Raw genomic sequence first — 15,162 nt, forward strand, 5'->3', positions numbered from 1 at the left:
CCTGTAGGCAACACCAATACTGGAGCTGTAGTCAAAGCTGTCTTGACCTTCTGAAAGCTCTCTTCACACTCATTTGACCACCTGAACGGAGCACCTTTCCGGGTCAATTTAGTCATAGGTGATGCAATAGACGAGAATCCCTTCACGAAGCGACGATAATAACTGGCCAAGCCGAGAAAACTCTAAATCTCAGTAACTGAAGATGGCCTGGGCCAACTCTAAACTGCCTCTATTTTCTTTGGATCCATCTTAATTCTTTCACTGGACACTATATGTCCCAAGAATGCCACCGAACTAAGCCAAAACTCACACTTAGAGAATTTGGCATAAAGTCTCTCCTCTCTCAGCCTTTGTAATACAATACCCAAGTGTTGTGCATGCTCCTCCTGGCTACGTGAGTACACCAGAATATCATCAATAAATACCACTACAAATAAATCAAGATATGCCTGGAATACACTATTCATCAAATGCATAAATGCTGTCGAGGAATTGGTTAGCCCAAAAGACATCACAAGAAATTCATTGTGGCCATAACGAGTTCTAAATGCCGTCTTTAGAATATCCGAATCCTGGATTTTCAACTGGTGATACCCGGATCTTAAATCAATTTTGGAGAACACCCTCGCTCCCTGAAGCTGGTCAAATAAGTCATCAACACGTGACAAAGGATATTTATTCTTGATTGTAACTTTGTTCAACTTCCTATAATCGATGCACATCCGTATAGTACCATCATTCTTTTTCACAAACAGAACGGGTGCACCCCAAGGTGACACACTAGGCCTAATAAACCCCTTTTCAATGAGTTCCTGAAGTTGCTCTTTCAATTCTTTTAAATCAGCTGGTGCTATACGATACAGAGGAATAGAAATGGGCTGAGTGCCTGACACCAAGTCAATACCAAAATCCATATCCTTGTTAGGTGGCATACCCGGCAGGTCTGCAGGAAATACATCCGGAAAGTCTCGCACGACCGGTACTGAATCAATAATAGGAGTATTTGCATCAACATATCTCACAAAGGCCAAATATGACAAACACCCATTTCTAACCATACGTTGGGCCTTGAAATAAGAAATTACCCTGCTAGGAACAAAATTTGGAGAACCTCTCCGTTCAACCTTTGGCAATCCCGACATCGTCAATGTCACGATTTTTGCGTGACAGTCCAGAATAGCATGACATGGAGACAACCAATACATACCCAGGATTACATCTAAATCAACCATACCGAGTAATAAGAGATCAACTCTAGTCTGCAATTCCCCAATAGTTACCACACATGACCGATACACACGGTCCACAATAATAATATCTCCCACCGGTGTAGATACACAAACAGGTGAAACTAAGAACTCATAGGGCATATCTAGATAATGAGCAAAATATGATGATACATATGAATATGTGGAACCAGGGTCAAATAATATAGAAGCCTCCCTGTGGCATAATGAAACAATACCTGTGATCACTGCATTTGGAGCAACAACATCTGGCATGGCAGGAAAAGCATAGAATCGGGCCTGACCGCCACCTGACCGGCCTCCCCCTCTTGGGTGACTCCTAGCTGCCTGACCCCTACCCCGAGCTTGCTGGGAGGGTGGTGCAACTGCTGGTACTGATGCCGTCGGGCGAGAACTCTGCTGTAGAGCCCCACTCAACAGCCTAGGACAATCTCTCTTGAAATGACCCAATTCTCCGCAGTCGAAACAACCCCTCCTCTAACGAAACTGATGTTCCTAATAACCCGGAGAATTACTTGTAGAAGTCTGAGCGGACGAGGTATGATGAGAACTCTACGCTGGTAGTGCACTGAATGAAGACTGGCCTAAGTGAGCACTGTAAGAACCGTGGCCAGCTGATGCACCACGATGAGCTAGACGAGTTGCCTGAGCGTGTCTGAAAGAACGACCCCTACCACTGTAAAACTGACCACCTGAAGGAACACCGCTGAAATCACCTGAACCACGAGGCCTCTTAGCCTCCCTCTCAACCCGTTCCTGACTGCGAACCATCTCAATCTGACGAGAAATGTCGACAACCTTGTCGAAACTAGCACCAACCACTCTCTCTCTAGTAGTGAGTAATCGCAGCTGAAAAGTGAGGCGACCTATGAACCTCCTGAACCTCTCCCTGTCTGTGGGAATCAACCAGATAGCATGACGGGCCAACTCTAAAAATCTCATCTCATACTGCATCACGGATATATCACCCTGACGAAGTTACTCGAACTACCTATGCAGCTCCTCTCTGCGGGACTGAGACATGAACTTCTCCAGGAAGAGATCGGAGAACTGCTGCCAGGTAAGGGGTGCTGCGCAGACCGGCCTACACATCTCGTAAGCCTCCCACCATATGAAGGCAGCCCCATAAAATTGAAAAGTTATGAATGAGACCCCACTGGTCTCTAGAATACCCGTTGTTCGAAGCATCCGTTGACACTTATCCAGAAAACCCTGAGCATCCTCTGACTCAGCACCGCTAAATGGTGGAGGTCGCAGCCTCTCAAATCTCTCAAGTCTCCTCTGCTCATCATCTGCCATAACAGGAACTACCGGGGCCTGAGCAGCTGCAACCGGCTGGGCTGGTGGTGCTCCCGGTATATAAAGTCCCTGCACTACCTGGTCTGGAGTACGGGCAACAGGGGTATGAGTACCTCCCCCGGCCTGAGAAGTGGCAGGTGTGGCCTGAGACGAAACCACCTGAGTAAGACCGGTGTAAATTGTCAATATCTGGGCCAAAGTCTCCTAAAGTCCTGGAATCTCAATGGGCACAACTGGTGCCTGAGCTGGTCCTGTCGGCTCAGCTATATCTGGAATTCGCTCCTGAGCTGGAGCAATTGGTGGTACTACAAGTGCTGCTCCAACTACTGCACAAGCTATACCTTGACCTCTACCTCGGCCCCGGTCTCTACCACGGCCCCGACCTCCCGCAGCCCTAACTGGTGGCATTGGTGGCTGACCGTCCGATCCGGTAGTACGTGTTCTCACCATCTATGAGAGAATAGAATAACAGAAATTTAGTTTCTGAAATCACAAACTCGCACGACAGAATACAAGAAAGTGAAATTTTTCTAAGGGTTCTGCAACTTCTCGAAGATATGTACAGACGTCTCCGTACCGATCCGTAAGACTCTATTAAACCTGCTCATAACTCGTGAGACCTATGCAACCTAGGGCTTTGATACCAACTTGTCACGACCCAAATTCTAACCTGTCGTGATGGCGCCTATCTCGAAACTAGGCAAGCCAAAAATCTCAGTAAAATCACAATTTCTTTTATGTTAGAAAATATAATATTTAAATAAAATCTACAAATCTTACAAATACCGATACAACCACTACCAAGACCTGGTGTCACTGAGTACATGAGCATCAAATATGAATACAAGTCTGGAAAATACGGTCTATGATAGTCTGAGACTAAATACAGAAACAAAGAGATAGGGAAGGAGAGACAAGGTCTGCGAAACACGGCAGCTACCTCTAAATCTTCGGAAAATCAACTGTGTGAGAGAATCAACACCCGCTATGTCTGGAAATACCTGGATCTGCACACTAAGTGCAGGGTGTAGTATGAGTACAACCAACTCAGCAAGTAATTTTAATAAATAAGGAATTGAAGATAGTGATGAGCTACACAGTTATAGTTCACTTTCCTAATTCTAGCAAAGAATAGACATGCTTTCGAATCCAACAGTTTAAGTCAAATCAGTTTTATACAGTTCATATTCATGTAATCCGGATATGGAATCTTTCAGAGAATTTCACAACAATGTCAGATATCAACTAAATGCAACAACAAATGAAAAGCAAGTACAACCTCTCTGGGCAACAGTCACTCAACTCAACCACTCGGCTCTCAGCCCTCAACACTCACACTCAATGGGTACCCGTGCTCACTGAGAGTGTACAGACTCCGGAGGGTCTCCTACAGCCCAAGCGCCATAATTCGCACGGACAACTCACGTGCTATAATATCCTGCATAGACAACTCACGTGCTATAATATCCTTACCTCACCGATAGGCCCTCGGCCTTACTCAGTCCTCAACCTCTCTAGTCTCTCGGGCTCTCAAAAATCACAAAGATCAGCCCAAACAAATATAACATAGTGAATCAACAAATATCAAGAAAGACTGAGGTATGATGCACAAGTAAATTATGACTGAGTACAAGACATCAATTAGCAAATAATTCAACAAGTACGTGGTCTCTGTGGGTCCCAAAAATACTATCACATAGCCTAAGCTTGATTTTAACATGATTTACAGTCAAATTTCTTCAACACAAAGAGAGCATGTAGCTAACAACAAGTTATTCGACTTTACAGTTTCACAGGACGGACCAAGTCACAATTCCTTCGGTGCACGCCCACACGCCCATCACCTAGCATGTGCGTCACTTCCAAAATAATCACATGACACAAAAATCTTGGGTTTCATACCCTCAGGACCAGATTTATAACTGTTACGTACCTCAAAACGTGAAATTCTTTACTCTGCTATGCCTTTGCCTCGCAAATCGGCCTCTGAATGCCTCCATACCAATTTTACCAAAATTTGACCTCAACTCGACCCTCAAATCTACAATTTAAACCAAGAGGGTTTTCTAATCTTTCCAACTTAATTCACCCATTAAATGTTAAAAACAACCATGGATTCGGGTAATTTGACCAATAATGAGTTAAGAATACTTACCCCGTTGTTTTCCTTGAAAATATCCCAAATATCGCCTCTTCCCGAGCTCTAATCCGTCAAAAATAGAAAATGGGACGAAGTCCCATTTTTAGAACTTAAACTTTTTGTCCAGACCTCTCTTCTTCGCGAATGCGACAGGTCCCTCACGTTCACGAAGCAGAAAATCGTGCTTCCCAACATTTGCTCTTCGCGAACGCGAGACACTGCTTGCGAACGCAATGCTTTACAGATCTCTTCTTCGCGAACGCGAAGGCAAAAATCCATGCCAACTATTTTTCCCTTTGCGAACGCGATACCCAAGCACGAACACGATGAACAACTCAGCTCCTCTTCGCGAACGCGAGGGCCCACTTGTGAACGCGAAGATAAAATCTTGCTTGCCTCAAATTCCCCTTTGCGAACACGAGGGTCCACTCGCGAACTCGAAGAAGGAAACCAGAAAAATGCACCAGCAGTCTTCAGCCAACATGCCAAGTCCAAAAATGATCCGTTAACCTCCCGGAACTCACCCGAGCACCCCCGGAACCTCAACCAAACATGCCATCAAGTCCTGAAACATCATACGAACTTAGTCGAACCCTTAAATCACCTCAAACAACTCTAAAACCAGGAATCATACCCCAATTCAAGCCTAATGGACTTTGAAATTTCAAGTTTCCACAAACGACTCCGGAACATATCAATTCACGTCCGATTGATCTCAAATTTTGCACACAAGTAATAATTGACATGACAGAGGTATTCCAATTTTCAAAATCAGGTTCCGATCCCGATATCAAAAAGTCAACCCCCCGGTCAAACTTCCCAAAAATTTAACTTTCGGCATTTCAAGCCAAATTCCACTACGGACCTCCAAATAATTTTCCGAACACGCTCCTAAGTCCAAATTTACCATACAGAGCTATTGGAATCATCAAAATCCAAATCCAAGGTCGTTTACACATAAATCCATCTCCGGTCAACTTTTCGAACTTAAAATTTTCAATTATGAGACTAAGTGTCTCATTTCACTCTGAATTCCTTCCGGACCCGAATCAACTAACCCGATAAGTCATAAATCAATTGTAAGGCATAAATTGAGCAGTACATTGGGGAGCAGGCTTATTATATTCAAAACGACCGGCCGGGTCATTACAACTTATCTTCCCAATTTCAAGGAGCATTGGAGGAAGAAACTGCAGGTATGATTTAGTAAATTTTATCTACATATTGCACAATACATATTACATCAGAGCTACAAGACAACATCTAAACAAATTAACTACAATTAAACTTCAATTTATCTACAATATAGTTTCTGTTTGTTACAAATGATCTACAATTTTATTATGAACACATTTATTATAGCAGAGAAGGAAACAATGCATGTGGACTATCCAAAATAAATTAACTTCAATTAAACTACAATTTATCTACAATGTAGTTTATATTTATTACAAATGATCTATAATTTTATTAAGTTGTACACATTTATTGTAACAGAGAAGGAAACAATGCATGTGGACTCTCCAAAATAGGATGCAAAACTTGGCATAGAAGGAGAACATTTAAATGAGGAGAAGGAGATAGTGCCTTTGCAATCTCCCATTCAACAAGCAAATGATATACAAAAAGGAGATGATTGCAATGAAGATTTCACTAGTATTATATGTTACAATATAATTGTAGGAAAAAAACAACAACTTTCATATAAGTTTCATCTTCCTAAGATAACTAATGCAACCAACATACAATGTTGTTCTTTTGTTTTAAATATTGTAGGTGAACCAACCGACTACATTAATGTAGGTGATTCAGACAATGACTCCAGATATGGAAAAAGGGCAGTAACACTTGATGATTTTGAGCTTCCAGAGAACTTCTCATAGATTGTTAAGTTCGGAGAGGTAAATGAAGATGAAACAACCCCTGTGCATCAAGGAAGAACAAGGGTTCCCGGAAAGTATGCTAGATCCCCCTTTCTCCCTTATTTCAGTTCTGGGGGAAGCACTTCTGTTGGACCTCCTACAATTTTCAACATCAAGCATCCATTTACTAGTTGGAGACTATGCTGATCCTGACTTGTTGGAAGAATTTAATAAGTGGTTATATTTAGGTACCGACATAGTTTCAAAGAGGTTAGATTATACAATTTTTTCATATTATAGAGTGCATACAATTTATGGATTTCAAACTACAACTACATAATAATTGTACTTGATATGTCTCTAAATAGGAGGAAGGTGTCTTATACTTTAAAAGATAACCAACTCAACTCGTGGTTTGATCTTGGAGTGGAGAAAGTTGATAAAAATAACTGGTTTTATACTTTGGCACATCCCGGACAAGTACTCAACAACACGGTACACACATACCCTGGCAGAATTTAATGATTAGTCGTAGTATTCTGTTATTTTAGAAATATGTAGATTTTTTGTTTGAAAATTGTATTTAAATTGTATGAAACATTGAGAAATAATCAAATATGTTTTTTTTTGCAGCACATTGATATTATTTTATACTATTTAAGGAAGAGAGGAAAGTATGGTCCTGCAAACAAAATACGGTTTACAACCACTGACTGTATGTTCAAGACTAGAATTGAACAAATTTATGAAAGGTACATTAATGCTCTTGCCGATAAGAAGCTTGCTGTTGTCAAACCCCAAGACGTCATGGCAGAATACATATTGGAGTACTGATTACTTGCAAATGTTGCATGGGACAAAGTTGATTTTGTGATTATGCCAATAAATATTGTGGAGAAATTTCATTGGTTGTTGGCTGTGTTTGACATCGCCGATAGGGTTCTATATGTTTATGATTCTATGGTCTCTTCACGAAATCACAAACTTGTTGAATCTGTTGTCGATAAGTTTGCTATTATGATCCCCCTCTACTTGTCATGTACCATCTTCTATGGCAAGCGTCCAGACATCAACTACAAGAACACAAAGGCATACATTGAAAAAGGTGTTACTGGCCCTCTTGACATTCAGTGGTTGGTCGGTGAGATACCCAGCAAAAAGAAGGATCACTGTATGTGCTGCTTTTCTTCTATCTATTTAACTAATTGTATTTTACATTGAATGCTAAAACTTTTTTCCTATTATGTTTTGCAGTGACTGTGGTGTATACGTGGCGACATTGCAGAATATGTCAGCATTGGAGAGCTATTGATTTCAAAGGAAGACCTTTCTAATATTTATCAACACCGTCGATGCTATGGAGCGCTCCTTTGAGATTATGCTAGGAAAAAGCAAGAGTGTGGTGAAATTAATGAAAGTGAGGTGACTGGAAGATTAGCAAGAAGAAAAGGTGCACCAGCTGTGAATGAGAGAACACAAGTCCAGAAAAAGAAGAATTAGTTGCCCTTTTCAGTAGAAAAATTATAGTTAAAGTGTTTAGATGTAGCTGGATTGTAGTAAAGTTATAGACAAATTATTTATTAAAAAGGAGTCAGCTGCAATTTATTTGTAGCAGATTTGTGCTACAGCTGTTTTACCTTTTGTATTGTTATTTTGTCCAGAATTCTACAACATAGAATATAAAACATTTGTGCCTTTGTTTTGGTTGAAAGTTATTAGTACTTGATCTCGATATTGGTACTATATAATTTGTTTACATATGATCTTGTCCAATTTTACACCTCGATTCAAGGTTATGAAATGGTCGATTGCAATAATAGTACCCAACAAGAGTCGGGTTCGATTTCCACAGGGAGCTATATATTGGAATTAGGAGTATATAATGTAGTATGTGAGTTTGACTATCTCAATTTACACTTCCACAAATTTTGGTTGTTTCTATGTCTAATTTTAATCTAAGATTGAAAAGTTGAGAAATAAAACTAAGAGAATTATTTTTTGTTGTTTTTCAGGTTTTGTAAAAAGCCTTGGGCTATGACCATCACCTAGGTGTTTGCCTAATGAGATATAAACCTTAAAGCTTATTTTATTTATAGGGGTGTATTATAGCTATCGACATTCAATTACCCACTCAATACCTCTCGGTCAGAGAGTGAGTTTTGCCCAATTTGGCTTTCTCAAGTCCAAATGGGTGTTGCACAAAATGGTTGATAAAAGCTCAAGTCGGGTTATTACTATATCTAGGTCGAACCCTTTAATTGGGATTATCAATCTCTCGAATGACCTAATTTCTTGTTAGCCAAGTTTTCTTATACTAAGTCTCTCTTTCTCAAGTAGAGACCAAGTCAAATATGCATGAACTAATGTTTGCAACCATTTATTCCACAAATTAAAGCATGAATAAGGCTAAATAATAAACACCCAACCATAAACAAGCATTAAATTAAACACCCATAAGGTTTACACACTAGGGTTGGGTCACAACCCTAATAAAAATCTAGCTACTCATGCTTGAAATTGAAAAAAAGAAGAATAAATGCTAATTAAACTCATATTATAAAATTAAAATGATAAAATCTATGTTACAATATCCCAAAATATGAAAAACTACTAAAAGAAGTAAAGTGAAACGGCTACTGTAGCAGTTGATGTCCAAAAGTTGACCTATAATTGTGAAACTCGATTATTTATACAGGGCTGGAAATTTCGGACAAAAATGCTCTTCGGGAGGTTCTGCGGCCGCACAATTCCATGTGCGGTCCACAAATTTCTTCAATCTTGTCGGGAACTGGAGGTCTGTAGCCGCATAATTCTTATATGCGGCCGCAAGGCATCCTTTCTGTGGTCCGCACTTTTACATCTGCGGTCGCAACTAGGTCTTCTGCGGTCTGCACTTTTACACCTGCGGCCGCAAGGCGCATCTTCTGCGGTCGCACAATTCCTGTGCTATCTGCACTTCCGAGGGACTTGAAATGCACATTCTCTGAACTTTGTTTCTAGCCATCGTTTGCGGCCACACAATTCATGTGCGTACCGCACTTTGCACAAAGGTCTACTGGCCTTTCCTTCATCATCTGCAACCATAGATGATATTCTGCGGTCCGTACTTGTGAGCTTCTGTGCCTTTTATGGCCTTGAGTTTAGATTACTCCTTTTTGAGTTGGATTTCATCTCGAGAGTCCATCTTCCAATATTCCTATAATTTAGCATATTTCATTAGTTTTCGGAAACACAATTAAACGCTTTTGGACTAAAACGAAAGCTAAAATACGCTAATAAGTAGTCAAAATCCCCACTTATCAATAACATAACTATAGTTATTTCTACAACTACTATACAAAAATACATAATCTATTCAATTTAGCTGTATTGTTAGGAAAGGCTGAAAGTAATAAATAAACTCAGTATTTGAACAAAACAACTACAAACCAATTGCATTAAGAGTTGAAATCTGTTTAGCAAGCATTCATTCTATGAGACAATGTTTATTCAAATTAGCAACACATTTACACCACAACTATAATTCTTCAGAACAGAACAAATACAACTTCATGTCTTAAAGGACAGATTATCATCAACAATAATAAGTAAAAAAAAAACTTTAAACTGTATCAATTTTTGTTTCATTTTGGGAGCATTCCTACAAGATCTTTTGTTATGCCCTTCTACACCGCAGTTGCCATATGAAACCTTGTAATTTTTTGCATTTACTTCATAATATGGTTTGTATCTTTATTTTTGAGGTCTCCCTGGCTGCCTTTTCCCGGTAGGTGACTTTACAACTTCTTCAGCTACATGTTGTGGCACATTCCATTTGCTTTCGTCAGGCAGCGGGTCTACTGGTATTTCATAAGTCTGCAGAAGGATCTCCCTCGTGTAATAAGGAGAACAATAGTTTTCATAAGACTCGTCCCTGTGCCTCAAAGCCGCCAAAGCTTGTGCACAAGAAAGTTCATCAAGCTGGAATATTCCACAACTACATCTTTTGTTTTGAAGGCAAACAATGAAGCGCTTCACATCATCTATCACAGTATGGATGTAATCTGTCGAAACTCTCACCTAAAATTTCATTACAAACACACAACAAGTTGTCAACAACAAATACAAAATAAAATAACTATAATTTTCTACAATTAACAGTATATATTTAGTTTGATGGAATCAATGATCTGATGTTTTTGGCTATAACTTACTCTCATCTTCTGTGATATTGTCCTGTTGTCCTCCAACTCTTTGTTGTATTATTTTCCAAGGTATGTGAACGTACCATTTGTATTCAATAACTTTTCATTAGTTCAACGTTCAAGAAGAGTCCTCATGTATTCTAATAGTTCTACTACAGATAGTTCTCTTACATCTTTGGTTACCGCATTCAATGACTCTGCAATATTTGATGTTATCTTCCACGTTCTGTTCACTGTAGCATGTATCTGAGACCATCTGTGATAGCCAATATCGTATAGGTATGCTTTAACACGTGTGTCGATCTCTTCAATCTTTGATATTCTTTCATTTAATTCATCAAGCGTGTATGATCGTGCCGTGGCAAGGTACAATTCGCTTAACTTTAGATGACCCTTTTTGAACTTTGACCTTACATTTGTCCAAATATGCCATATGCAAGCATAATGTGGTATGCCGGTATAAACAGTAGATGTTGCCTTCAAGATACTTTCATTTTGGTCCGAAACAACACATATATTTGGTTTTTCACCATATGCATGTTTGAATTGCTCAAAAAACCACCTCCATGATGCGTCATTTTCTGAATCAACAACGGCGTATGCTAGTGGTAATATGCTACCTATCATACATGTGGCAAAAAGAAATTCAATTTCTGTAATAAAACTTAAGAATATAAAAAATACAGTCTTAAAACTAACTTTATAATAATATTTTTACAATTAATCTACATTACCTGCTGCATCCATTGTGCTAGCTGTTAGCATGATTCCCCTATATGCCGACTTCAAGAAGGTGCCATCAACTACTACAACTGGCCTATAATGCTCCCAACCCTTGATGGACGTACTAAGTGCAACAAATGCATACAAGAAACAATCATCTTCAGTCTTCTGCAATTTCACTACCGACCCGGATAAGTCTTCTCTAGAATATACAAATAACTCGGCAAGCGGATGTAGAAATCAGCAGGATGACCTCTAAGAAATTCCAAAGCCTTTTTCTTTTCTCTCCAAGCTTGCATGTATGTTACGTTCACACCATGATCTGACAACATGTCAATTTGTATGTCTTTTGGTGTGTATATTGTCTTAGGATCCGCATATTTTGGCATCACTATGCTGCCAACTCCCATGGTAGTTAGTTTGCGTTGTATGTATGTGTTGTCCATCAAAGAGCATGTGTGCAAGCTATTGTATTTTCGAACCTTGAACAATGCTGATTCATTTATGCTGGTGGACTTGAAGTCCCACGTACAATTGTCACCAACACATACGAGGCAGTAGCTACAGAATAAAAACAATTCAATAAATATTATGAAAATTGTAGCTACAAAATACGAGACTGTTTATGCCCAAAAACTTATCTTAAACAATTTATATATAAAAAAACTATAACTTATCCACAATATGAATTTGACAAATAAAATATTCATACCTTCTTGCACTAGACCTTTTCACCCTAAATTGAAACTTATTCATGACAGAATATTACTTCATTGCAGTGACAATTGTTTGCTTGTCTTGGTAAACTTGGCCAACTTCAATTACATTTGGCGTATGTTCTGTTATGATGATACTTTCATATTCCACAATTGCCGGAGATGTTTGTATATCAATCAACTTCACTGTTCCTGATACTTCTCCAATTGTGTTACAATTACTTGACAATTGTACCATGCTAGTATTACGATAATCAGAAGTACCTGCACTCAATTAAAAGTATAGCAATTCAGACCTCTGTATATTCATGTGTTTAGTATTTGATAGAATGCTTGTAGAGACATAACAATTGAACTATATTTGTTATGTAGTAAAATTGTAGATAATTTGTAGAAAGATTTGTAAAACACTTGAAATTGAAACAACATCAGCACTGAAAAAACAGAGCAGACCTGCAATTGTGCTCGCATTCGACATACTGCATTCCAAATCGAAATCACGCACTATTATACATAGCAGATACATTCCTAAGTTTTTGTTTCCCTTTTTCATCTCCATATACACTCGAACTCTCATATCGTTCCGAATTTTTATTAGAGGACAACGTTTATTGACACTGTATTTGAATTCGATGATTTTTGCAGAGGTATCAATCATTAGATGCTCTGCAATTGCGGAATTTAATTGACTATAATTTGAATCATCATTGACTACAATTCCGTCAATATCAAAATCTTTGTATCTCCCAACGCTATCCCACCGCCCATTGAGCTGAAGCATAATCGCTAATTTTGACATTATGTCGCGAAATTCAATTCAATTGTACCTAATTGTTTACAATTGAATTTTTCAAAACCATTATTTATGGAAAACCAGAGGAAACCAGAAAAAAATAGAGAATAGAAGGATGCGATGATAACCATTAAAAATGTGCATAATAGAAGGATTCTACGAATATGTTGCCTTCATAATTGGTGCGAGGATTGAGTCACTAAAATCTCTAAGCGATCCCAAAATTCTCGTGCCTAAATAAGGAAGACTATTGCAGAAAGGATTCTAGCTTAAACAAATGAATAAATTTTGTAGCTAAACTGTGTTTAGGTTGGGTACATTCAAAAAGATGGATATTTTTTGTAATAAGGTTTGAAATAATGTATAGGAACGAAAAAATCTCATAATTTAGAGGGAGAAATATACTTCTAAAACCTTAGTTTTTCTCCTAAAGGGAAGTAATGTTTATTGTTCAAAGTCGGAGGAACAATTTGGTTTTTAAGGCAAAACTAAGAAAGGAAGACAACGTATGTGTAAATTTTAATGCACATTAAAATTACCATCATTTCTTACTCCAACCAGCTCATGGATTTCCTTCAGTCCCATTTTCAATAAATATATTTCCAATTTAGAATGTGGGAGCTTTAACAACCATCCACCTATCAACAAATCCTTTCTATTGTTGCATCATCTTGCACGTACCTATGCTATTTCACTACGTACATTACCTCCAACTAGTTACATGTCGGTAAGTTTGTCCACCAAAGCTTAGGTATATGGGTGATAGTTGACGCTCTAGGAAAATTTCACATCGATAAAACACATGCGAGAAGCTGGATATATAAGAGAACAAGTTTTAGATTCTAAAGCCATGCGGGACTAAGGCCAATACGCACAATATCACTAATGCGATGACTTATTACATGCACCTCTTCGACTGCGGGTTGGTCATTTTTTTTGTCTTTTTTGGAGCTTGACTAGTCGAATACGAATGTTCCATAAACGATTTTGTGAGTTTTCACACTAAAATGTGTGGAATAAAATAGTTAGCATTGATGACAAAGTCAAGTTTAGTTTGTTATAGTGTTATCTTGTTGGACTGGTAGGCCTTGTTCCTTTCTGCTATTTTTGGAATCCTTTTTTTGTTCTTTATATGCATCTTCGATATGCATGATTGTATAAGACATGACAACTTCTCATAGTATCTTCCTTTACATTCTTCTACATGTGGTACTTCTTTTTTCACTTCTATTAAGAATCAAATCATCAGCAAGAACTGAAGCTGAAGCTCTTGTCAAATGGAAGAGTAATTGGACATTTTCTACTACTTCTTTCTTGGATTCATGATCCATTTCCAATCTCAGAAACTTCTGCAATTGGACATCAATTGTTTGCAATGCTGTTGGAACAATTTCCGAGATCAATCTTTCTAATGTAGGCCTTTCAGGATCTCTTAATCAGCTTGACTTCACTTCGTTTCCAAGTCTCTCGAGTTTTATAGCTAGTTTGGCCAAGCTGGAAAAATCAGCTTATTTTGATAAGTGCTTTTTTCAAAAGTGATGTTGAAAAAAAGTACTGAGAAACAGTTTGTGTTTGGCTAATCACTCTGAAAAATACTTTTGAGCAATAATTTGTGTTTGTCCAAGTTTTTCAAAATGTACTTTTAAGTATCAAATTACGATTAAGGACATGAATAGATTTACTTAATAGTTAATATTATAAGTAAATAAATAATCTCAAAAATTTATTATTACAGGACATAATTAAATTTTTTCATTTTATTTAAGTAAAATATAAAAATAAAATTAAAAAGTACTTTAATTCTTTTATTATTATTCAAATATATTAAAAATCATTCAACAAATATAAAAGTATTCACCCCTAAAGTCACTATATATTAGAAAACTATCCTAAAAATAAGAAGAAATACTTATACATTAATATCCCAAGTATTAGATTTAACGATTATTTTGATATATACTATATTTTGTTAAGAAAAGTTTTGGTAAGAAGAAAAGTCAAAACTGTTTCCGCTTTTGGGAAGAAGCTACTTTTTTTCGCTTTTTCCCAAAAGCATTTTTTCCCTCAAAAAAGCTTGGCCAAACACCTTAAGTTAAGAAAAAAAATACTTTTGGGGAAAAAAACACTTTTGGCCTTTGGAGAACCTTGGCCAAATAGACTATTAATCTCAACGGGAACAACTTTAGTGGATCGATGCC

At 38.1% G+C, this 15,162-nt stretch overlaps 2 protein-coding genes across 2 annotated transcripts; both read right to left on the minus strand.

Annotated features, from left to right (window-relative positions):
* Window positions 1-1,799: 1,799 nt before the first annotated feature.
* Window positions 1,800-2,201, minus strand: LOC138896129 (uncharacterized). The gene has a single exon (XM_070180910.1). It carries the CDS (start codon window positions 2,199-2,201, stop codon window positions 1,800-1,802), a length of 402 nt encoding a protein of 133 aa, XP_070037011.1.
* An 8,079-nt stretch (window positions 2,202-10,280) lies between these two features.
* LOC138896130 (uncharacterized) lies at window positions 10,281-12,970 on the minus strand. Its single transcript, XM_070180911.1, has 6 exons — window positions 12,625-12,970; window positions 12,225-12,435; window positions 11,669-12,016; window positions 11,467-11,579; window positions 10,904-11,352; window positions 10,281-10,607 (listed from the first exon to the last, which is right to left on the minus strand). Exons 1-6 carry the CDS (start codon window positions 12,968-12,970, stop codon window positions 10,281-10,283), a joined length of 1,794 nt encoding a protein of 597 aa, XP_070037012.1.
* Window positions 12,971-15,162: the final 2,192 nt, after the last annotated feature.

Source organism: Nicotiana tomentosiformis, chromosome 7, assembly GCF_000390325.3.
Source record: "Nicotiana tomentosiformis chromosome 7, ASM39032v3, whole genome shotgun sequence".
NCBI lineage: Eukaryota > Viridiplantae > Streptophyta > Magnoliopsida > Solanales > Solanaceae > Nicotiana > Nicotiana tomentosiformis.